The 22,826-nt window shown below is 42.1% G+C and overlaps 1 protein-coding gene across 2 annotated transcripts; it reads left to right on the top strand.

Moving 5' to 3' along the window:
* The first annotated feature begins 11,852 nt into the window (after nucleotides 1–11,852).
* On the top strand, nucleotides 11,853–14,076 carry LOC134484361 (Y-linked testis-specific protein 1-like). 2 transcript variants are annotated; one of them, XM_063280642.1, is made up of 3 exons: nucleotides 11,865–12,027; nucleotides 13,044–13,916; nucleotides 13,996–14,076. In XM_063280642.1, exon 2 carries the CDS (start codon nucleotides 13,121–13,123, stop codon nucleotides 13,913–13,915), a length of 795 nt encoding a protein of 264 aa, XP_063136712.1. In that variant the 5' UTR covers nucleotides 11,865–12,027; nucleotides 13,044–13,120; the 3' UTR covers nucleotide 13,916; nucleotides 13,996–14,076. The 2 variants fall into 2 exon arrangements, with proteins under 2 accessions (XP_063136713.1, XP_063136712.1); XM_063280643.1 differs by having other exon boundaries at nucleotides 11,853–12,027; nucleotides 13,044–14,076.
* The last annotated feature ends 8,750 nt before the right edge of the window (nucleotides 14,077–22,826 follow it).

The following is a 22,826-nucleotide window of genomic DNA, read 5'->3' as shown; positions in this document are numbered from 1 at the left end:
AGCACATTCCAGTGTGGCCTTCATTATAACCACTTACATCTGCAATGACTCTTCTTCCAATGGATATCACAGCCTGAGAAGCCAGGAGTTAGGATGAAAAGAGAGGCTGGTGCATAAGGCAGACACTCACCCTGTCTGCAATATTGACTAACTTCATTAAATGATTAAAAAATGTATAAATAATAAGAGAAGTTCGCACCCGAAGAATGGATTAGCACTTTCATGTTTATAATACCTTCACTGCTCTCTATAAGCCTCTACTACCTCCAGGGACTCAAATAAGCCAGAATTCATTCCCTGTTTCCACTCTAGATGAGGCACAAGTAATCCGTCGAAAACTGCTAAACTGAGACTTGAGGAAACCTGTTGGAGTCATCACTTCACAAAGCCAGATGCCCTGGCCAAGACCTTCGAGATGGGGCTTCACAGAGATGGCAGATTTGGAAAGACAACAAGGTTGAAGACATGATGCCTTTCTTGCTAAGGAATTGGAGACCTGCCCTTCAGAGAAGATAGCTTCAAAGAATGAAGTCTTCAAGCACCTCTCCTTATAACAAGTGCTTGTTCCTATGGGGGTTGGGAGGGGCAGCTGCATTTCAACTCAGGTACTGGAGAGTGACGGGTCCAGAACTCATGAACTGGCTCAGTGTGGGTTGACTTAGGTGGAGAACCACTAGCTTCCTCACATCAACTAGACCAAGGAAGGATGGTCTGCTCTGTCTGCCTTGGAAAGACACCTTCATCCCTGTCGTTCATGCCCAAGGCTTCCTATGGTCCTCACCTGATTGCTTATGAGTCAGCTGAGGTATGTTTACATACCTCACTTTGTGCGAGCATTCCTTAAGAGTTCTAAACCCCCAACCCGTCCTGTACACTCCATCTCTATTTTTCTATTTAGCTTGATTTATATTTCTTCAACAAAACATGAGCAGGAAGTGGATTTCTCAAATGGATAATGCATGCAGTCTTCTAAAGTTGAGGTCCAGGTGAACAAAATGAATTGTGGTCAGTACCTCACACAGACAGGTCTTTGTGCCTATTTTCTTAGCTTTTGATGATGTTTAAAATGTGAATTTTTGGGACAGGAAATTACAAAATGGTAGCAACAACGAACCATCGTGTGTCTATGTTAAGGTTTGTTTTATTCAAAGTGACAAATGCTCCGCCCATCACTCCATATTTAAGGAGGTACAGAGGTGAGCTATGTCCATAAAGCGATGGGCTTAGGACCCAGGGCTGGTGGTTGTCTTCCACAGTTTGTCCTTCAAATATATCTTGCCCTCAACCTGTTATATCTGCAGTTCACAACTTGTGTGTGTCACGATATCTGTGAGAAACTTCAGTCTCCAAAGTGATTACCTACTACAATTCATAACAGAAGTGAAATTACAATAAAGAAGAAGCAACAAGAATAATTTTGTCATCAAGGGACATAACAACATAGGAACTGTGTTAAAGGGTGGCAGCGTTAGGAAGGTAGATCACTTAATTATAGTCCAAGAAAGAATGTCTAGCTATGGGCCAAATAAACAAAATACAGTATTTCCAGCATGCCAGTAACATGGGATTAAATGCAAGCTGGGGAGATAGTTTTGTGGGAAGCAGTGCCTGCTGTGAAATTACCAGCATGACAGCCCATAACTCATGATTGGAGGGATAATGACAGGACACATGGTGGGTCCCATGGCTCCAGCCACATATATAGCAGAGGATGTCATTGTCTGGCATCAATAGGAGGAGAATACCTTCGTCCTGTGAAGGTTCATTTCCCCAGCGTGGGGGAATGCCAGGGTGTTGAGGTGGGAGTGGATGGGAGGAAGAGCATCCTCATAATAGCAATGTGGGCTGCTGAGAATAAGTATACAAAAATAGACTCTATGATAGCTACATGTGATACTCTCCTTGATTGTATTTATCAATGTTATGTAGTTTTGTTTCTCACAAAGAGAATAGATCATCAATGCTGACCATGGCCACACCAGGTCTGTTTGAGGGTCCATGCCCTCTCCAGGCTCTGTGGATGGAGCCAAGAGAACCCTACAGGGCTTAGTGAAGCACTGACTCTAATTCACATGGCCCTGACATGAAGAGGGAGCATATTGATTTTTCTTGTTTTTGCTATGACAAAATACAAAGCAAAAACTTAACGAAGACAGGAGTGCTTGTTGAGAGGAGTCTGATATGGATGTCTCCTGAGAGGCTTCGCCAGAGCCTTACTGATACAGATGAGGATGCTTACAGCTAATCATTAGACTGAGGAACAGGACCCCAATGGAGGAGGAGTTAAAGAATGGACTGGAGGAGCTGAAGGGGGTTGCAACCCCATAGGAAGAGCAACAATATCATCCAACCAGACCCCCACCTCCCAGAGCTCCCAGTGACTAATCCACCAACCGAAGGGTACACATGAAGGGTCCCATGGCTCCAGCCACATATATAGCAGAGGATGGCATTGTCTGTCATCAATAGGAGGAGAAGCCCTTGTTCCTCTGAAGGCTCATTTCCCCAATGTGGTGGAATGCCAGGGTGTTGAGATGGGAGTGGGTTGGAAGAAAAGCATCATCACTGAAGCAGGGGGAGAGAGAAGGGGAGAGAGGGGATCCAGGAAAGGGGATAACATTTGAAATTTAAATACATAAAATTCCAATAAAAAAGAGACAGGAAGTGTTTATTTTGACCCATTGTTTTAGTTGGTACTATCCATCATGATGGGGAAAGCAGAGCAACTCGAGTGAGATGGTCACATTGCAGACCTGGAGTGTGTTCAGCTTTCTTTCTCTCTCTCTCTTTCTTTCTTTCTTTCTTTCTTTCTTTCTTTCTTTCTTTCTTTCTTTCTTTCCTTGTTTTAAATTCCATATACAGCTGTTTCCCTTGCTTTTATGTATCTGTATAAAAGATCCATATCCAGAAGCCACAAGAAACTTAGGGAACAAAAGCAGGTTTAGCTGTCCAATAAATGTTGATTGCCAAAGGAGGGGAGGGTCTTTATGTCCTCTCCCATCTGTAATGAAGTGTTGAGTGGCCTAGTCTTGTGCCCATGACCATAGCCACAATAAGTTTAAGAGTTCAATGACTAGGTATAATCTAAAAAATATCCTTTTGCTGTCCACTTCCCCATCTTCTGGTTCATATATTCCTTTCACCCACTCTCTCATGATGTTCTCTGAGCTGTGGAGGAGAAGAATTACCTGTCCTATTTCCACGTGATTAGTTCAACACCACTGATTCCCAAAACTTTGTCCAGTTGTACGTCTCTGCCCATGGTAGTCAGAGGCTTCTTCTCTGATGAGAGCTGAGTGCAACGCTGATCTGTAGATACAAATATGGATATTTGGAAGGAAGTTCGACAACGTATTTAGCATTAGGTTCTTTCATAGGGCCTATATCACCCTAAACATAGGTTCCTGACGACTTTACAGAACCTCGTGTGGAATATGCCTTGTATCAAATTGGAAAGCCACTGGTTACTCCCATGACTGTGATGCCACTAATACATTATGGGCACATCTTGCCTGACATTTTACCTTGAATGGTTCACCCCCGATTAAGGTTGTAGATGATTTTCTCCCCTAGAAGCATACATAGCACTTTCTTGAACCATGAAGGCTATCCATTATAGAGGATGATTCCACCTCAACTTCACATTTACCCTTCTGTGACCTGTGAACAAAAGGATTCAGTACCTTCAGAAATAGTGTCTTACCATCAAGTTCTGGAGGCCAACAAAGAACAATGGCAACAGCCTGTAAAGTTGTTAGGGCTTTTGTGATCTCGCTGGTCAGCAACTTTCAGGAAGACATCCCACATCTGGCACTGTGATTTTTGCTTAATTTTGATTTTCTGTTGCTCTGATGATACACTTACCAGAGCCAACTTGGGAAGAGAAATCTTTATTTCATTTTATCTGTTCCAGCCCATCATCAAGGAAAACCAAGACAGGATTGTGAAACTGAAGCTACAGCTACAGAGACTGCTCAGTGGCTTTCTTCTAAGCTCACATTCAACTACATTTACAGAGTCCAGACTCACCTGCACAGGGCAGTGCTGCCAACAGTAGACCAGGCACTCCAACATCAGTTAACAGTAAAGGAAATTCCACCTAGACGTAGTCATGGCCAATCTGACGGAGGAATCTCCTCAACCGAGGTTCATTCTTCCTAGAATAGCCATCAATGACTAGACTAGAAATCAATGAAAGTAAAAAAAGAAAAGAAATAAATATCTTCAGGGGGAGCTTGGCTTTTCCATGGAGGGTGCCTCCATTTGAACTCAACAGTTGATTTTGTAAATATATTCTGTAACACAACATTTTATAACCCCTCTCACCAAACCCTGTTCTAACCTAATCACCTAAGGGGAGATGGAGTGGAAAGTAAGTTTTAAAAAAAATAATTGGAGAAGAAAGAAATGCTTCTTGGAAATAATGCAAAAAAGGAAGCATTTCTGCATTCTAGATGCTTTCCTCGCATCATCTGTGCAAAGATAATGAAAACCGTTACGTTCCAGTTACCATAATTTCCAATGTTACAAATCATATAAATAATACTGCTTATCATTCATAAAACACATTGGCACTAATCGTTTTGATGTGTTTTTTTTTAACTCACTCCTAATGTAGATCTGATGAACTGGAATTGTTCGCCTGCTCATTTATACATGAGGGAACTGAGGTTTAAACTTCAAGCTAATTTCCCATTACTCTAAAGTAATAAATGGCAGAGTAAGACATCCACACCTTCTCTGGCTTCATGGCATGGCCTCGTGAGCAATGCAAGTCAGGGTACCTTGGCAGGGAATTCCAAGGATCAGTACATGGCAGCTGAAAGTTGTCTTGGATACAAAACTGGGAGTAAGGCTCAAGTCAGCCAAGCCCCACCTCAGGATTCCGGAAACAGAACACCAGAATATGTTAGAGAGGGAGGAGACTAAACTAATCATCTGGTTGTCCTCAGCAGGTTGTATACATCCACTGCTGAGGGTTCATAATTATGTTGGTCTTTGTGGGGATGGAAAGGAACACTTATTTATATCGCCACCTCCTACTATGTGCGACTACAGTGGAGGCAATGCCTTAAGTCCAAGGTTTTTTTTTTGTTGTTGTTTTGTTCGTGTGTGTGTGTGTGTGTGTGTGTGTGTGAGAGAGAGTCTGTGTCTGTGTGTGTGTACATGCATGCAAGTGCAGTGTATAAAGTATGGACTAATCCATTTCTCTTCTACCTTATTCATTGAAGCAGCATTTCTCAGTCAAAACCAGAGTTCACCAATATGACTACTCTTGACAGCTATCTTGCCCTGGGTATCTGCCCTATCTCTTCCTCCCTGGACTGGGATTCTATGTGAGCAACAAAGCCTACTCATCATTTACCTGAGACCTGTGAGCCATCTCCTCAACTGCTAAGGTTCAAGTCCCAGGTGTTAGGCCCATCTCCTTTACTTTTGTTTTCTTATTTTTTTTTTGTCTTGGTCATAATATCAGAACCAGGTTAAGGTATGACTGGCTCACTCAAACAATCACTCAAATCCCTACAAACAAATGTGTCCTAATAAGGAGGAGGACCCTGCTGACTCTTTGTTCTGTAAAGTCTTACCTTAACAGATGAGTTAAAAGATGGGATTATTCTAGTAGGTTATTGTGGATGCTGTTGTTGATGTTGAAGGAGGCTAGCAAATGAGGGGCCACAGCTGTGTCAATTATAATAACCGATACAAAGCTGAGTGTGGTAGTGCATACCTATATTCTCAATACTTGCAAAGATCACAAGTTCAAATCCAGCCTGGGCTACATATTAAGTCCAATGGAAGCCTGGGCTACATCGTAAATCCCAGGCCAGCTTGGGCTACAGAATAAGTCCATGTCCAGCCTGAGCTATATAGTAAGTCCAAGGACAACCTGGGCTACATAGAAAGTCCAAGGTCTGCTTGGCCTACTTACATGACTCTTCTCCAAACAACAACAGTTTTTTTTTCTTTTTTGGTTTCTGTCTCTTCTATTTCCGGTACACCGATATCAGTGTTGTAGTTTGGGGTTGTGGAGGAGAACTTTCGTCAGGTCTGATGGTCCAGGATCTCCCAAGCAGCATGGCAAACCAAACAGTGCAGCAAACAAGTCCGTTTCGATTGTTGAAGAAAAATATGACACATGGGAAGTGCTGTCTGAAGAAATGGCTCTAAGATGAGACAACTCCTCGGGAGACTGGGCTTGAATCTTGTGCTAGTTTCCTCATGATAAAAACAATGATGTTCTACACCACATTCTGTTTTGGGAATACAATGCTGTGCTTCCATTTCAACACTGCATAATCTCCATATGCCAGCCCTGGAAATCTTGTCTGATATTAAACAGATTATAGGAGAGACAAGTTGAGACTAAACACTGTCATTAAAAAGGGATTATATGATGAATATTTTTTTTTAAATTTTTGTCTGTCGTACCAGGTTCAGTGTTCTGCATAAACTCTAAAAAAAGGCAATTTCTTTTTGTTTTTAAAATTGCCAAAGAGAATGGACCTTATACTTTCTATCTAGGTCTAATTGAGATGATGAAATACCATTCAATGCTTTAAAAAAGAAAACAAATTGTGTTTCATTGTCTTTTTTTGTTAATTTCTTATTTTTAGTGTTTTGGGGTTCATTTTAACAATTATTTTTTTCATTGAATTAATTATTTTCTTATTTTCTAGTGTAGATAAAAATTTAGGTTGCTGGTCTTTGTTTCTAATCTAAGAATTATTGTTTTAAATAAAGTTTCCTCTTAGCACCGTCATAGTTATGTCTCACATATTTTGACAGTATGTTTCCTATCTTCTTCTTTTTTTCTTACTGTTACATAATTTAATTATTTCTTGACATATGTATTACTTGTGAATGTGTAATTTAATGTTTCTAGACTGGGAGACTCCTGTTGTCTCTCATTGAAGACTTCTATTTTAGTTTTGTTGTATTAGCAGAACACATCCCTAGGGGCTGGAGATGCAGCTCAGTGGACAGAGTGCTCACTTGGCTCTCACACAGCTCTGGTCTCCACCTACAGTGGACATGCCCATAGTCCCATTACCAGGAGGAGAATCAGGAGTTCAAAATCATCCTTGGGTGCATAGTGTGTTTGAGGCCAGCCTGGGCTACATGAAACCTGTATAAACATATATGTCCCAAAACACATCTTTTCTTAGGCATTTTCCACACTTTGTTCTATGGTTTCTGAGTGTCTGAAAAGTCCAGGGGTACTTGAAGGAAAAGAACAACCTGGTGCTACTTGGGACTGTTAATTCAGAGACATTGCCTGGTGAAGCCATCTCATCCTAGCTGGTTTCTGCCTGCCTCTGTTGCTGATGGGCTGATGTGTGTCCACAGCTTTACTCATAATTGCCCTGCTTCATTTTTAGCTGGACCCATTCTTGCTTCCTGGTGAGGCTGTGATGGAGTAGTGACACAAAGAATTGGGGTATCCTTCATGCCCACTGATTCTCTCAACAATAAGGTCTTTCTCTGTAGAAATAGTTTCTCTGTTGCATACATTATCAGAAATAAATAAAACACTCTTTTGTGTTTTATTTTGACACCGAGTTTCATTATGTAGGTAGGGCTGGCCTGAAACTCACTTTATAAACCAGGTAGGCATTGAACTCACAGAAATCACCTTACTTCTGAGTACTGGGATTAAAGGGACATACCTGGCTCCTTCTCTTTTTAATTTGTTTTTTTAATTTTCCTCTATGGTGTGTGTGTGTGTGTGTGTGTGTGTGTGTGTGTGTGTGTGTGTGTGTGTTTTGACCAAAGAGTCTATCAGATCCTCTGAACCCTGATCCTCTATAAGAGCAACCAGTGTTCCTATGCAGTAGGCCATCTCACTAACCCCTTCTGCCTGTTTTGTAGGTTTCTCATTGACAACGCTTGAATCCTGGCTTTAAAATCCTTGTTGCCAATTCTGACAATGGTTTTCTCTTAGTGTCACCACCAGGGAACTGTTTTTTCTCCTCTGCTTTTCATTTAGGGGGATTGTCATGGTGTGACGTGATTTCCATTTTGACATCACTTGTCTAGATGTCAGTAGTCCTGACACTGTGGGTACAATGGCTGTGTATCCTTCATAACCTTTTGGTGGTGTATTGGTTTTTCTGGGTTTGCCTGATTGAATAAAAGGGATTATAACTCCAGTTCATACCAACAGACATATTTTAGAGGGCTCAGGAAGAGTGGTCCCAACCTTCCTAACACAACCTTTTAATACAGCTCTACCAACTGTAACACTATTTCATTGCTACTTCATAACTTTAATTTTGCTATAGTTATGAGTTGTAATGTAAATGTATGGAATACAGCATATATGATATGTGACTCTTGTGCAAGGGCAATTTGAGCTCCCAAAGCGGTCTCAATCCAAGGGTTAAGGACCACTGATCTGGACTTAGTGGGATGCCCTTACCGACATAGATGGGTTGCCCAGTGTTGGTGGGGAGGAGTCTCCATCTCTTGAAGGCAAAGGATCTTTCAAGATCAGGCTTTTTCCTGGGTCCCTCTGTAATAGTGGACACACTCTTGATGGTTACTGATGTATCAAATGACTCCAGGCAGTTTTCTTTCACATCCTCGAAGATGAGGATTCTAAAAAGGGTTCTGCTAGACAAAAGCAGTGGCTGAAGCTATCCCTAGTGATCTTTCCCTTTACCTAATGGCTCCTTGTCCCCAAAAGGCCAACAGTAGATGTCTGAGTCCATTCTAAGCTGCAACTTTCCAATCTACACTCTTCCTCTGTGCTGTTTCTTTAACGAAGAGCACACATGCTAAACCTGAACCCATCTTGTCTTCAGTCAGCACTAACAACCTAGTCCTCTCTGCCAGCTATGCTTTCCCATATGACCCAGCTGCTCACAATTCTGAGGCATGTTCATGCTTCTATGGACAAACAGAATGGCACTGATTGGCTAGTGTATAATGACACAGATTCTGTATTATTATGATTCAGAAACCTGTAAATACAAGATGAAGAGACCATCTGCAGAGGAAGGAGTTCTTGTGGGTTTTTGTCACCACAGAAGGGATCCAGTGGGCTAGGAATAAAAGAGAGGGGGCCAAACTCCTTTTCATAATTTAACCTTTTTCCACAATAGCATCATTAATGGATTTTTATTTGTAGGTCGCATCCCTCTTGACCTAATCAATTCTTCACAACTACATTCCCACAGGGGATTAATCTTCTGAAAATAACTGTTGGGCGATCACATTCAAACCAGAGATGACGGTGAATATTTGGAAATCTATAGTGGGGGTGGGTATTATTCTTCCCACGTGGTGTACCCTTAAGATCTCTAACTACCTCCTTCCCCACGGTAGCCTCACTGAATGACATGAATTCCGGGTTATTAATGAGGTACAGAAACCAAAGCTCATTGCCATATCCTGTCACAAGTATCAAGCTTGCACAGCAAGAGCCCAGTGGGAAGGAAAATATGAATAAACTTTATGGTATCTCTAAAGTATAAACTCCCAATTTAATCAAAACATTGTTTTAGACTCAGCTCTCTTATATCGATATTCTTTAAATGTACAAGTCAGTGGGCTTGCTTGTGACTCCTAGTACAGGTTTATAATGTACATTAGCCATCTTCTTTCTCACAACTCACCACCATTTCCACCTGCACACACACACACACACACACACACACACACACACATCCTGCTGCTCCTCTTCCTTTTCCTAAATGCCCAATTTCACATAATATCCCTCATTAAAATCTAAATTTTGCAATCATCTGTTTGAGTCTGGCTTGTTTCACTTAACATACTGTATTTTATAGTTCATTCCGTTTTTCTGAGAACAAAACCCTTTGCTCTTACACATAGATGAAAATCACATCAATGTATATCAAATTTTTTAAGCCATTCATCCAGTGATCAACAGCTAAGGATATTCCAATGGCTTGTCTATTGCACACAGTGTGGCAATCAGAATGGATGTGCAGGGGTACTGGTTAGTTTTTATTGTCAGTTTGACTCAACCTGGGAAAAAGGAGAGTCAGCTGAAGAATTGCCTCCATCAGAACGTCCGTTGGCCACATTTGTAAGGAATTTTTTTTTGATGGTTGATGTAGAAGGGTCTAGCCCACTATGCATAGTGTCATCTCCTATGAAGGTGGCCCTGGGTTGTATGAGAAGGAGAGAAAGCTGAGTAGGTCATGGATAGCAATCCAGTACTCAGCATTTCTATGTTGTCTCTGCTTCCTTTCCTGCCTCTAGAGTCCTGCCTGAGTTCCTGCCCCTACTTCGCTCAGTAACAGACTGGTACATAGAAGCCTAGAGTGTGAAAATTTTCCTCCTCAAGTTGATGGCTATGATGAGATTATTCTTCTTGTTGCCTACTTGTTCTTCACTTTTTTGAAAGTTCTGTCTGTTTAATGTTCTTAAAATGATGATATCACATGTTTTCTCATGGGCTCTCTGTCTCTCACCGTGTCTCTCTCTGTCTCTGTCTCTGTCTCTCTCTGTATTTGTGTGTTTGAGTGTGTATATGTGTATGTTTGTGTGTGTGTTTGTGTGTGCTTGTGTGTGTGTTTGTGTGTGTATGTATGTGTGTGTGTTTGTGTTTCTATGAGTTTTTCTGTGTGTATGGGCGTATGTTTGTGTATGTGTGTGTGTATGTGTGTGTGTATGTGTGTGTGTGTGTGTGTGTGTGTGCTTTCCAGGGTTAAAAAAATCCCTAATGCTTTCAATCTCTGCAGGTGCCTAGAGAAGGAAGATTAAGGGGAGAGAGGGGGAAAATTCATGTCATTTGAGTTAACTCCACATTGAGATCAGCCACATAGTGGACTAACAGTCACATAATGGCAGAGTAGTCCTAAGAGCAGAGAGTGAGTAAAACTCAAAGTGTGAAGGAAAATGTGCTTAAAACTACGATAGGAAGAGAAAAAGAAGACGGTGCACTTAGAAAATTGGACAGATTTTAAAAAGCTGCCATAAGTTGTTAAGCTCTAAGTACATTTAAAAAAATTATAATGTTAAAGTGGAAGGGAATTATTGGGAAGAGGGAAGGGATGGTCAGAGTGTAGTGGGGACAGGGGAGGGTTCTGAAAAGAATCCTTTTGAAGATCTGAGGAACTATGTGACACAAACAATTAAAGTGGCCTGTAATTTATAGGTAAATTCCATACTTACCTGGATCCAGTATTCTGTCTACCCATATTTCAAAAACAAAATTAACTCATGTATTTCATCCTGTTTTACTGCATTTGATCTAATAAATTCCTTGTAATCAGAAGTGCTGATAAATTTTAAAGACATTTAAAATATGACTGGTCGATATCGGGTTTGTGATAAGTTTATTCCGACTTTGGAAGCAGGTCCAGCAGCTAATTTTTCCTCGCTCTTTGCAAAGAATCCATAATTCATGATTGCCATTGTCTTCAATACAAGGTATTTAATCCTGTCAAATTCAGACTTTGTTTGAATAAAAATGGCCCTCCTCTAATTGTGGGTTTTGATAAAGCTAATTTTGTTGTTCTATCCTGTGTGCTGCCTCGGAGAGAGAGCCTAGCAATATTTCTGATACGGAGAATAACTTAAAGTTAACCAAAGAAAAGATAGGAGCTGGGAAAATAACCACCAAGGATGTTGGTGACTCAGAAACCAAAGAGTTTTTCAGAAAAATAAAAAGCATGAAAAGAGCTACTTAGGCAGACTGTGACTCGAGTCATCAGAATATTTGGGTGGGGACTTTATTTTGGTTCAACAGGAGGCTACATGAGAAGCTAAAACCTAGATGCTGGAAGTTTCTAAGCGTAACTAGGGAAGGAACTGGCCTGAGAGGGGTTCTATGACGTAAGCAGAGCCTGGATGATGCCACAGAGCACAAGGGCGGAGGTTGCGCATCTCTTCCACTTGGAGGCGCTAGACAATTTTGAAGGTGGGTTCACTATCTTCACAGCGGTGTCTGAAAGCCAGTTCATCTACTGAACCCCACAACTGTTCAACAACCTATTGGTGCCTGACCGGTTTCAGAAGACAGAATCTGGACGACTAGGACATTTTCTTTTGGTAAATACGTTTATGAAGATAACTGGGACCCTTGTAGCCCAGAAAGCTAAAAGTTTTCCCTCGTAGAGCAAGTAACCTTACGTTCTAATGTCTTCCACGTTTGAGAGCTAGGCGGATGGTCTAGGCTAGTCAGTCTCCGGAGTTTATTATTCTTTGCTAACAATATCTAATTCAAAATTCTACTAAAATGCCAAAGCTCCTCTTTGTGCCTGTGTATTTTTGGAGAAAATATTTTTTTTTTTATGGAGCTGAGGACCGAACCCAGGGCCCTGTGCTTGCTACGCAACTGCTCTACCACTGAGTTAAATCCCAACCCCAGTAGATATTATTTCTAAATGGCTATTGTTGCCTACACAAAAGACTCTTGTTGCGGTCGAAAATGCAACAGCTTCAGGGAATAAACCTGGGGCTGGGTCAGGATGCCCAGTAGAGTAAGCCAGTGGACTGCTGTGCTTTCTCTCTGGGCAGATACTTGTGGATGATACCAAATAGCTCATAGTTAGAGGGTGGAGAAGGGGTGTGGCCACCCTTCTGGCTCCTTTGCTATCCTTTCTCTGTTCTGCTTGCTTAAAGTGGGGACAGGGATACTTAATCCCACACTGACCTAGCCATTCAAGATGTTCCTCAGCATAGGCAAAGTGCCTCGGGCTGAAGAAATGTGTCTAAATATGTTATTCTGAGCTGTAGAGAACCATTTTTTCATTTTCCTTTGAACTTAAGATTTTGATTTATGAGACTGGGTTTTTCTGTGGGTAGCTTTGTCTATCTTGGAACTAATTCTGTAGACCAGCCTGGCCTTGATCTCACAGAGGTCTGCTTCCCTCTGCTTCTGGAGTGCTGGAATTAAAGGTGTGCTCCACCATTGCCCAGCACTTCTATGAACTTCTGATTATGACAGCATTAGATTCAGATGCTCAAACCTGTTTACCATCGCCTTCCTCACCTGCTCCAAAGTTCTAATAGACAAGAGCCTTGGTCCAGCACCCTCCCCAACACCACCCCCATTGTTATTGCAGGTACTCATATGACAGAGGTACCAGAATTGTGTCTGGTTTAAGCAGGTGAGCTCTTCAAACCCAGGCCATGGGAAAGTATGAAGCCTGAACGCAGAACAATAGCCACAAGACAGTGGACCAGGAGTGCTGTGGCCTACCACACTATGTCTACAGCCAAGAAGAAGAGGGTGTCTATGAGGAGGATGAGCACACCATCCTTCCAGAAGCGGAAGAGGAGGAGGCCTTCTTCCCAGGCACTGGGGAACATTGTGGGCTGCAGAATTTCACACGGATGGAAGGAAGGTGATGAGCCCGTCACCCAATGGAAGGCCATAGTTCTAGATCAACTGCCAACAAATCCCTCTCTCTATCTGGTCAAGTATGATGGAGTTGATTGTGTCTATGGACTGGCACTTCACAGCGATGAGAGGATTTTAAAGCTTAAGGTCTTGACTCACAAAGTTGTGTTTCCTCAAGTGAAAGACGCCCATCTCGCAAGTGCCATGGTTGGCCGTGCTGTGGAGCATAAATTTGAGGGCAAACATGGCTCTAAGGACAACTGGAGGGGGGTGGTCCTAGCCCAGGTACCAATCATGAAGGACTGGTTTTACATCACCTATGAGAAAGATCCAGTCCTATATATCTATCAGCTCCTGGATGATTACAAAGAAGGTAATCTCCATATCATTCCAGAGATTTCGCCAGCAGAGATGAAGTCAGACGTTGACAGCGACATCTTAACAGGTCAATGTGTGCAGTTCACCAGAAGTGACGGGTCCAAAAAGATCGGCAAAGTCATTTACCAAGTTCTAGCCAAGCCTTCCGTGTACTTCATCAAGTTTGATGGTGACGTCCACATCTATGTCTATAATCTGATGGAAAAGATCCGTTAAGGTGAAATTCACAAAGTGAGGGGACATATATGGGGAATTTATAGGATTGGGGTGAAAATGTTTGTTTTTCTGTGTTTCAGATACCCAATGGCCTTTGACAACCCCAGTATCTTTTCCAGTGGATTTTGTTTTTGCACTAAAAATTAAAATGTGTGATGTGACGTGTTGTGTGTGCACACTTTTGTGGAGGAGACTGGTTGTGGTGGATGGAACATTTAGAGGAAGCCGGATAGTTCAAGGCTGTGAACAGCAAGTCTAATGTCACATACGCTAAAACAAACAGGACTGAGCTGGTCTGGTCTTTAGGGAGAGGAAAGAACTGGAGATGAGGCTTAGAGGAGCAGGGATGGCACAGGGGAAAAAAAGATGGATGTTTAGGAAGCAGTGGAGAGGGGCCAGAAATAGATAGACTCTCTGAGGGGAAGTTTGAGGGAGAAACAGATAGTTGGGGAAAGAGTGGCAGGTAACAGAGAGGTGGTCTTGGAACTCAAGGGGAAACCCAATAAACTGATCCAAGCAGACTCAGAATCAGAGAAGATCAGGGATTGTTTGACTAACAAAACCTAATGAAACCTGTTTCTCATATGTAGATATATTATTTTTATTTATCTGGGTAGGGCAAGGCATGAATACAGGAGACCACAGTGACAAGAATAGTCAGGTCCCCTGGAGCTGAAATTAAAGGTGTTTGGGAGCCATTGGACATGAGCTCAAAGAAAAAATCAAATTCCTCTTTCAAAGCAGATGAGCTCTTAATCCATTGGTTATCTCTCCAGGCCCCTAAAGTCATCTTTTTAAATACATCCAACCTTCACATGCAGAGAAGAGACCAGGATGAGGGTAAGAAAGAATAAATTGATGGTGATGTGGTAGAAAGACTAAAGAACACATGTGGGAGTTGAGGAAACTGAGGGACGAAGGAATTCCAAGATGGAGTTCTCAAAAAGTGAAGCAGGAGACCCAGGAAGAACAGAAAGGCTCTCGAATGAGTTGAACTTGGGCCACATCCATATTGTTCTCTTTGGTTCCTTAAAGAACAGCCGAGCTATCACTACAGAGGGTGGATGTGAGGTGGTGGCTTCCCCAGAGGACATTTTGATGAGGATAACTCAAGAATAGTGAATGCCAAATTAAGTTTATATCTATCGATTCCTGAAAGTGCCATAAAACCCATTATTTTGTATGATCAGTAAAAAGAAATTTAAAAAAGAACATGAGGATGCCATGAGCTTTTGTCAGGTATTACGTGGATCCTTTGTTTAGCTTCCCTGAGCACTGTTAGACTCTGTTGGATCCTGTAATATTTTTGAGGTCTCTTCTCAATGCCCCTAGATGACCACAAAGGGCTTCTGCACTGGCTTATCTTGCCTGACTCTCCTTCGACTGGATGGCTTCCTACACACCTGTGGGCCCTTTTACCTTATCTAGCCCCAGGAAGTTCCCATCTTTTACTCACATGAAAGCTTATCCTCAGAAAACTCTTGATGGTGCATCCAATGCAGAGGTGCTGATCTCCCCTATGCCATTTGCCGTGACGTTAAAATGCTTTGCGGTTCCTGACCATGTAGCTCCCTCCTCCTGAGAAGCCCCTGTTCACTCCATGGCGTCTCTCTGAGCCACATCTACACTCCAAGGGTTTCTTTGTAGGCAACCTTACCTTCTACTCATTCATTGATGTTTCTTCTCTCAAGAATAAGTTTCTCATTGTGGGACTTGAAAATATTTTCTATCGTTGATTAATTCTGCTATTTGGAATTTTTATACTGGCTGGTTGTCTACCGGTTTCATTTCTGCGAAAAGACACCATGACCAATGCAACCTATAAGGGACAAAATTTTCTGGGGGGGGGGGTTCTATTTTTTTTCAGAGTTGGGGATCGTACCCAGGGCCTTGGGCTTCCTTGGCAAGCACTCTACAACTGAGGTAAATCCCAAACCCCAAGGGACAACATTTAATTAGGGCAGGCTTTCAGGTTCAGAAGTTCAGCCTATTTTCATCAAGGCAGGAATCAAGGAAGCGTCTAGGCAGACATGTTGTTGGAGAAGCATATCACCCCCACAGTGATATGCTTCCTCCAACAACGCCACACCTACTCCCACAAGGCCACACCTCCTACTTGTGCCACACTTACCATGGGAAAATCACATTCTAAACACCGCCCTGATTTTTTGCCAACTTGAAACAAGCTAGAGTCATCAGAGAAGAGGGCGCCTCATTTGAGAACATGCCTGTATAAGATCCAAATGTAGGGCATTTTCTTAGTGATTTGTGGGGGAGGGCCCAGCCCACTGTGAGTGGCACCATTCCTAGGCTGGTGGTCCAGGTTCTATAGGAAAGCAAGCTAAGCAAGACATGAGGAGCAAGACAGTAAGCAGTGCCACTCCATAGCCTCTGCTCAGTTCTTGCTTCCAGAATCCTGCCTGTTTGAGTTCCTGTCCCAACTTCCTTTGGTGATGAGCAGCAATGTAGAAGTGTAAGCTGAATAAACCTTTTCCTCCCTAAATTGCTCTTTTGGTCACGATGTTTACTTACAACAATAGGAACCCTAAGTAAGACAATTTCTTATAGAAACAGTGTATCTAGTAGAGCCACAGACTCTTACCTCATAACCACAAATAGAAAGGTATAGACACTTTGTTTTAATTTAAAGGTAAGGGTTGCTCATGTACTGATCTGTGAAGTTCTAGTTTGATTCCTTCTCTCGGTGATGAATGTCATGATCAAAACTACCTTGCGTAGGAAAGGGTTATTTGCCTTACAGGTTACAGACCATCACTGAGGGAAACCAGAACAGGATCTTGAAGCGGTAACGAGGACACTGTTTGTTGGCTTGCTCCCTGTCTCAGTCATTGTTCTCTTGCTGAAAAGAGACACCATGGTCAGGGCAACTGCTATAAATGAAATTATGTAATTGGAGGATAAATTACAATTTCAGAAGTCTGGTCCATCATAATGGCAGGGAGCAGAACACTGGAGAAATCGAGAACTACTGCTCTGTAAGGAGAGAGAGAGAGAGAGAGAGAGAGAGAGAGAGAGAGAGAGAGAGAGAGAGAGAGAGAGAGAGAAATTCTGGGAAAGCACTGGGCTCTTGAAAAAATCAAACACTACCCTTGTCAACACACCCACTTCCTCCAATGAGGCCACACCTCTTAATGCTTCTAATCCTTGAAAATATTGTCACTCCCTGTTAAATAAATATTAAAATATATGACTGTGGGAGCCTTTCTTATTCAAACCGCCACACTCCCCATGTCTTGCTCCATTACTATTTCTTACAGCCTGAAAGGCTATTCTTTTTATACATGACTACTGATAAACTTGCCCACAATGGTGGGCCCTTCCACAATAATCATTAATCAAGAAAATGTTCCATAGACTTACCCAAAGACTAACTATTGGAGGCAGTTCTTGAATTGTTCTCTCTTCTCAGTTGACTCCAGATTGTCAAATTGGGGGAAAAAAAAGAGAGAGACCCAGCACCGTAATGTTTCTCTTACTCCATGTTACATACTCACCACCAGACACTCTCTTCTCTCAGCGTATAGACCCACTTCCCTGTATGGCAGAACTGAAGAGTAACTACTGTCACCAACATGAATACTTGAGGATATATGACAAGAAATGAATACATTCTACAGCTCAAAACTCCAAGCAAAAGCATTTTAGTGTGTGCTGCACTTACTGGGAGACTGTCAGTCACTAGCCATTTAATGGGTCACAGTAGACCACAGAACCAAAAAGTCACAACCTACATATCATCTCCTCTCAGCAGGAGACAAAACCCTTTCTCAAAACCCATGAATATATCTGTACGCTTAGATTTTTTCATAACCTACTTTATTTAGGGTTCTAAAACACTTCAAACACCCTTCTAGCCCACCAACCAGAGGTAACAGAGAGAGAAAGTTGATAGGAAAAGGTTGAGAGTTGTGGACCTATTTAGAAGTAATTCTTTGGGGTAACTCCAATCTTCATTGTGCAGTACTGTCCAATAGGAGATGCAAAAAAATGAATCAGTAGCAGTGCTAAGATCTGGCAGAGACCACAAGTCTCTAAGAAACCAGAAGAAGCAGCAGAAGCATTCAGAATCAGCCTGAAGAACAGGTGAGCTTCAGGTTCTTTTGTGCATTTATCATTGTGGAACGGAGACTATCGAAGACCATTGAAGCCTTGCTGGTGTAGCAATGTAAAAATGTCATCTCCCTCTCTGTGGGATTTCATTTATGTTCTTCATAAACGTCCTGTCCCCATTCAAGCGTGTGCTCCAGCGAAATATCATATGCCTTCTCATGTATCTGCTTCAGCAAAATATCCTCTACTAACATAGCTTCCAGAAAAACATCCTGTGACAAAAGTGAGTTTCCAAAGAAACTAAATTTTTTCCACTTCATCTAGTCTTATCTCCCACTTGGCCATGACATCTCAAAATGTATTATGGCAGTCTTGCAAGGCTCCTAGGCCTCAGCTCCATCAGCAACTGGAGCTTCTGCAACTGATCTCCGTGAAACTCATCCCCTTTCATGAGCACAACCTTCAGTTATCCCCGCAAACATTGTGCTCTCTCCATCTTTGCTCTCAGCCAATAGCTGTCCAACTTACAGCCAACTAGGCTGTGACCAGAAAAACCCTCATCAAGAAAGCCAATGAATTTGACATGATTTTTTTTCCCTGACGGAACGGAGTGTTCTGCCTGTATGGTTAACCTGGTGTCTGAGTCATCTGTAATAAAACCCACTACTATTAAGATCAAAATCACAGGAACTATGACAAATAGCAAATAACACGACAAGCATCATAGTTGTCCAAGCCTTTTCTGCAGCCTTGTTGAAGTATAATGTACATACTTAAAAACCCATTTATTTTAAGTGTGTATTTTAATGATTTTAATGCAAAATTTATAGCTTCCTTCCCTTTTTTAATACTCATTTCCCACTATTTCATACTATATTGAAGTCTATTAAAAACACAGAAGTGAAGTCAGGAGAACGACAAGAGGAGGAAGCAGGAGGTTATTGATTTGCTAAGACAACAGATACACTGGCAGAATCGTCTGGATAAAACCACTTGGATACACTGGGTCTTCTCTTAGCGTGCAGCCTCAAGAAACAGAGTTTAAAGGATTAAGTCATGGGTCCTCCTACATCATATCCAGACCTGACCTGGTATGGTCAGCATCACTTTGGCCACTTTCATGTTAATCCCATTCATCACTCTTACAAGTTGCCTAGCAACTCACATAGTTAACAAACTTATTTGGTTCATGGTTTCATAGGTTTCAGTCCATGGTCACATGATCATGAAAGGGTCACGATAGAGCTCAACTGCTAAACCCACTGGCATCCAGGAAACATCAACACAGGAAGAGACCAAGAACAAAAAACACCCTCCAAGACATGTCGCAAATGACTAAGTTCCTTAATTTCCTATCTCCCAGTTTCCTGCCACCTTCATACACATCCATCAACAGATGAACTCATTGATTACAGCACACGGGGTCCAATTGCTTTTCATAGTCCCACCTTTGAACATTGTACTGGGACAATGTGTATCTTAAACCCTTAGGGTAGGGCCAGAAGGTTGTGTCAGAGGTCTAAACTTCACCTCACATTAGAAACAGCTGGGTAGGTTTCTCAAAATCTCCTATTTCTTTCTGGTACTGAGCTACACCATGTCTGCATTGCAGCATTTTGTCTGCAATCAATTGTAAAGACGCCCCCCACAATGTGTTGGTTTGAATGTAAAATGGGACATCACTAATATAGACACACAAGTATATACACAGACTCAAAGTGAGAGGCAAAAAGGGAAGGAGTTGAGTCTTAGGAACCCTCAAGGAAGAGGGAGTGGAAATATAAGATACAGATGTTATCGAGACCCAGAACAAAGCATTGTCTTCTATACAAGACAGGACCACTAGCGTCAGCCCTAGCTGACAGGAAAGGGAGAGTCAGTTTTCTACAAACATAAAGATGGTGATAAGTTGGGCAGGCTCCAGTGGCTTGCCCAATGCCCATGAATTTATGGGCAGCATAAATGACTTTAGTGGGTTATTACAGAGGGGAGAAAGAGAGCCTGAATTTGGGAAAAGGAATTAGTGTATATGGTGTATATGGAACTGGGAGGAGTTGGGAAGAGAAGTGAGAAGTAAATTCTATCATTATATAATGTACAAAGTTCTCAAGGAACTAATAAAAGTGGTTTTTAAAATACCATATCTGTACTGAACACATACAAACCCTATTTCTTTACATCTCCTAAATAACAGCCCCTCATACAAACTCATACTTGATTCTTTCAATAAATCTACCTGTAACTCATGTGTTTGTTGATATTAGGATTAAAACACAAATTGGATATCTCGACTTAAGAGTTTAACGTGTGTGAATAGCTGCCAGTGGAAAGACTTGTCCTTGGATTTCTCAAAAGGCATGAAAAAGCCACCGTGGAGTTACTGAATTTTGTTTCAAAGACTTTAGCTCCTTGTCTGCAGGGATGCAGAGCCTCAAAGGAAGGGCATGGGACCTCCTAAGAGGTAGCATCCAACAACTGAGGCCACAGAGAGAGGTAGCCTTTCTCAGAATATGGAGATAGGAGAGCTAAAAATTAATGCAACATATCGATCAAATCGCTGTAATAAAACGACGGCAGTCAGTTCACAGAGCGAAGGAGCTGTCAGCGACTCGGCCAAGAACTAAGAGAATTTGAAAAGATAATAACAACACAGAGTTCACAGAAGGCACTATAGACTCATGGGGTCTTCGATTTAATCCCATGTACTGTGGGCAGAGAAAACAATCCAAACCAGAGATCCCTCTTGCTCAGCCCAACCGAAAGCTGTGCCGTGCCGCGGATGTCCCACGTCAAAGTCTCAACCTAGATGTTGGACGCCGTTGAGAAACCGGAACTAGTTCATTTAAGTGCAGACACCGGAAATGGCTCAAGTCTGCACCTTCATTGGAAGGAGAAAAAATAAGTCACACAGCATAGGAAGTAATCCTTGTCAGGGTCTGTATGAGGTCGGAAGTATACGGCGCCCTGATCAATCAGTAAGCACTGCCTACACGTGTCCGTGAGCCCACACAAATGAGGAAATCATTTTTAAATTTAAACACAATTTCTAATAACTAGTAACTTTTAAGTGTCCAGTGTTAGCACAAGCTTCCAGATTATGTGGTTTCTCAGGCAGAACAACGCCGCAAAAGAAGTGAGTTTGAAACTTTGGAGGTTCCCACTATATGACAGCAAACTAAGAAAAGCATGGAGGGAAGGAGAAGAGGAGGGGGAGCGGTAAGGGGAGGGGGAGGGGGAGAGAGGGAGACAGAGACAGACACAGAAAGGGAGACAGACACAGAGACATACACACAGACACACACATGCAGAGATATACACGAAGACACACTCAGCCCAATTGAGGAATTATAGAAAGATAGCCATCAAAGGACCCGAATATTTGGTGCAAAATTAGGTGAGCTGTGTGGAGGAATGAGTGCCAACCAAATTTTGTAAGTTCTGCAGCCACCTGCATGTTTCCGCACCCCCTTAGCTGTCGGGGTATCACATACATGGCTGTCACTCCTGCTTTCTTCATTTGTATTTTACTTTAAATCTCCCTTCTCCCCTGTTCAATGTGGCCAGCGGTTTTCCATGTGGAAGGACTTCACAATGCACTGTGTTGAGGGAGGCAGGGAAAACAATTTCAAAATAGGCTCAGTGCTAGGGCAAACAGTACAAACAATCCATACTTCACCTCCCAAGGAGGGGCTCAAAGAATACAGAGGCTCTGGCTGGAGCACAGAGCCAAGCTTACAAAGTTAGGGCCCACAGCATCACTGGGAACCAACCAGCAGCTCTCACTCAGCCCTCCATGCTAATGACTCATTCTCATCTCTTGAAACCAGAGGAAGACGCATTTGGAAGATCTTCTCCCTAAAAATGAGGCTTTTATGGAAACTCTTATGAAACATAAGAACAATTTTTAATAGGAAAGCACACACACAGTAAAAAAAATAAACGGCAGATTCGACAGCCTTTTCTGTGATACCATCATGTACACACACACACACACACACACACACACACACACACACACAAACCAGAAGAATAGACCTACATAAAGGATATATTTCTAGGCACAGATATCTGTTGGGAGGAGTTTGACGTTCTAACAAACTTCAGCCAAGGACTCCATTCTGAAGATTCAGAAGGTCAAGACATTGGTTTACTCCTAGGAGCAGATCACTATCTATCTCACAGAACCTTTATGGAAAACAAAGGCAGATCACCCTAGAATGAGTTAAATAGAATCCCTTTCAAGGCTATTGAAGAAATTTGGAGCCAAACTCCACAGACAGTTAACAGCAGAGAAAGTGACCTATGACTGCAGTTTGTATAATACTACTGAACCTGGTGAAACATTTCCTAGTCTCCTAGGAATCATAGAAGTGAGAGGGAACCAAGGCAGCCTGGGCAGCAGACTTCAGTCTCCATACAAAGTGCACTTTAGAGGCTAACACCCACATGGCTAGTCTGCAGTTCACCAATCCTGGTAATGAAGGCATTGAAAAACAGTAGACACCCTACCTGGTAGAGCCACTGTCTCTGGTTACTGGCTTCTCGAGGCTCCATGGTCATTCCACCCTTAACTCTGCACCATCCTGTTGACAAGTGTCTGGGCTTTATCTTTGACTTAGGAGTATATTTTAGTCCTTTAGATCTCTCTCTCTCTCTCTCTCTCTCTCTCTCTCTCTCTCTCTCTCTCTTTCTCTCTCTTCTTCTCTGTGTGTTTGTGTGTGTTTGTGTGTGTGTGTGTGTGTGTAAATGTTATAAAGATTAATAAAAAGAAAAAGTTTCTGGTTACAGTAAAAATTTAAATAAAGATTCATTTTTTAAAGTTTTATTTATTTATTCCATG

The sequence above is a fragment of the Rattus norvegicus genome, chromosome Y (genome assembly GCF_036323735.1).
Source record: "Rattus norvegicus strain BN/NHsdMcwi chromosome Y, GRCr8, whole genome shotgun sequence".
Taxonomy (NCBI): Eukaryota; Metazoa; Chordata; class Mammalia; order Rodentia; family Muridae; genus Rattus; species Rattus norvegicus.
This window is presented reverse-complemented; position numbering and strand designations above follow the sequence as displayed.

Coding starts and splice junctions, on each gene's coding strand:
- LOC134484361 (XM_063280643.1), top strand. CDS start 13,121: ATGAAGCCTGAACGCAGAACAATAGCCACAAGACAGTGGACCAGGAGT.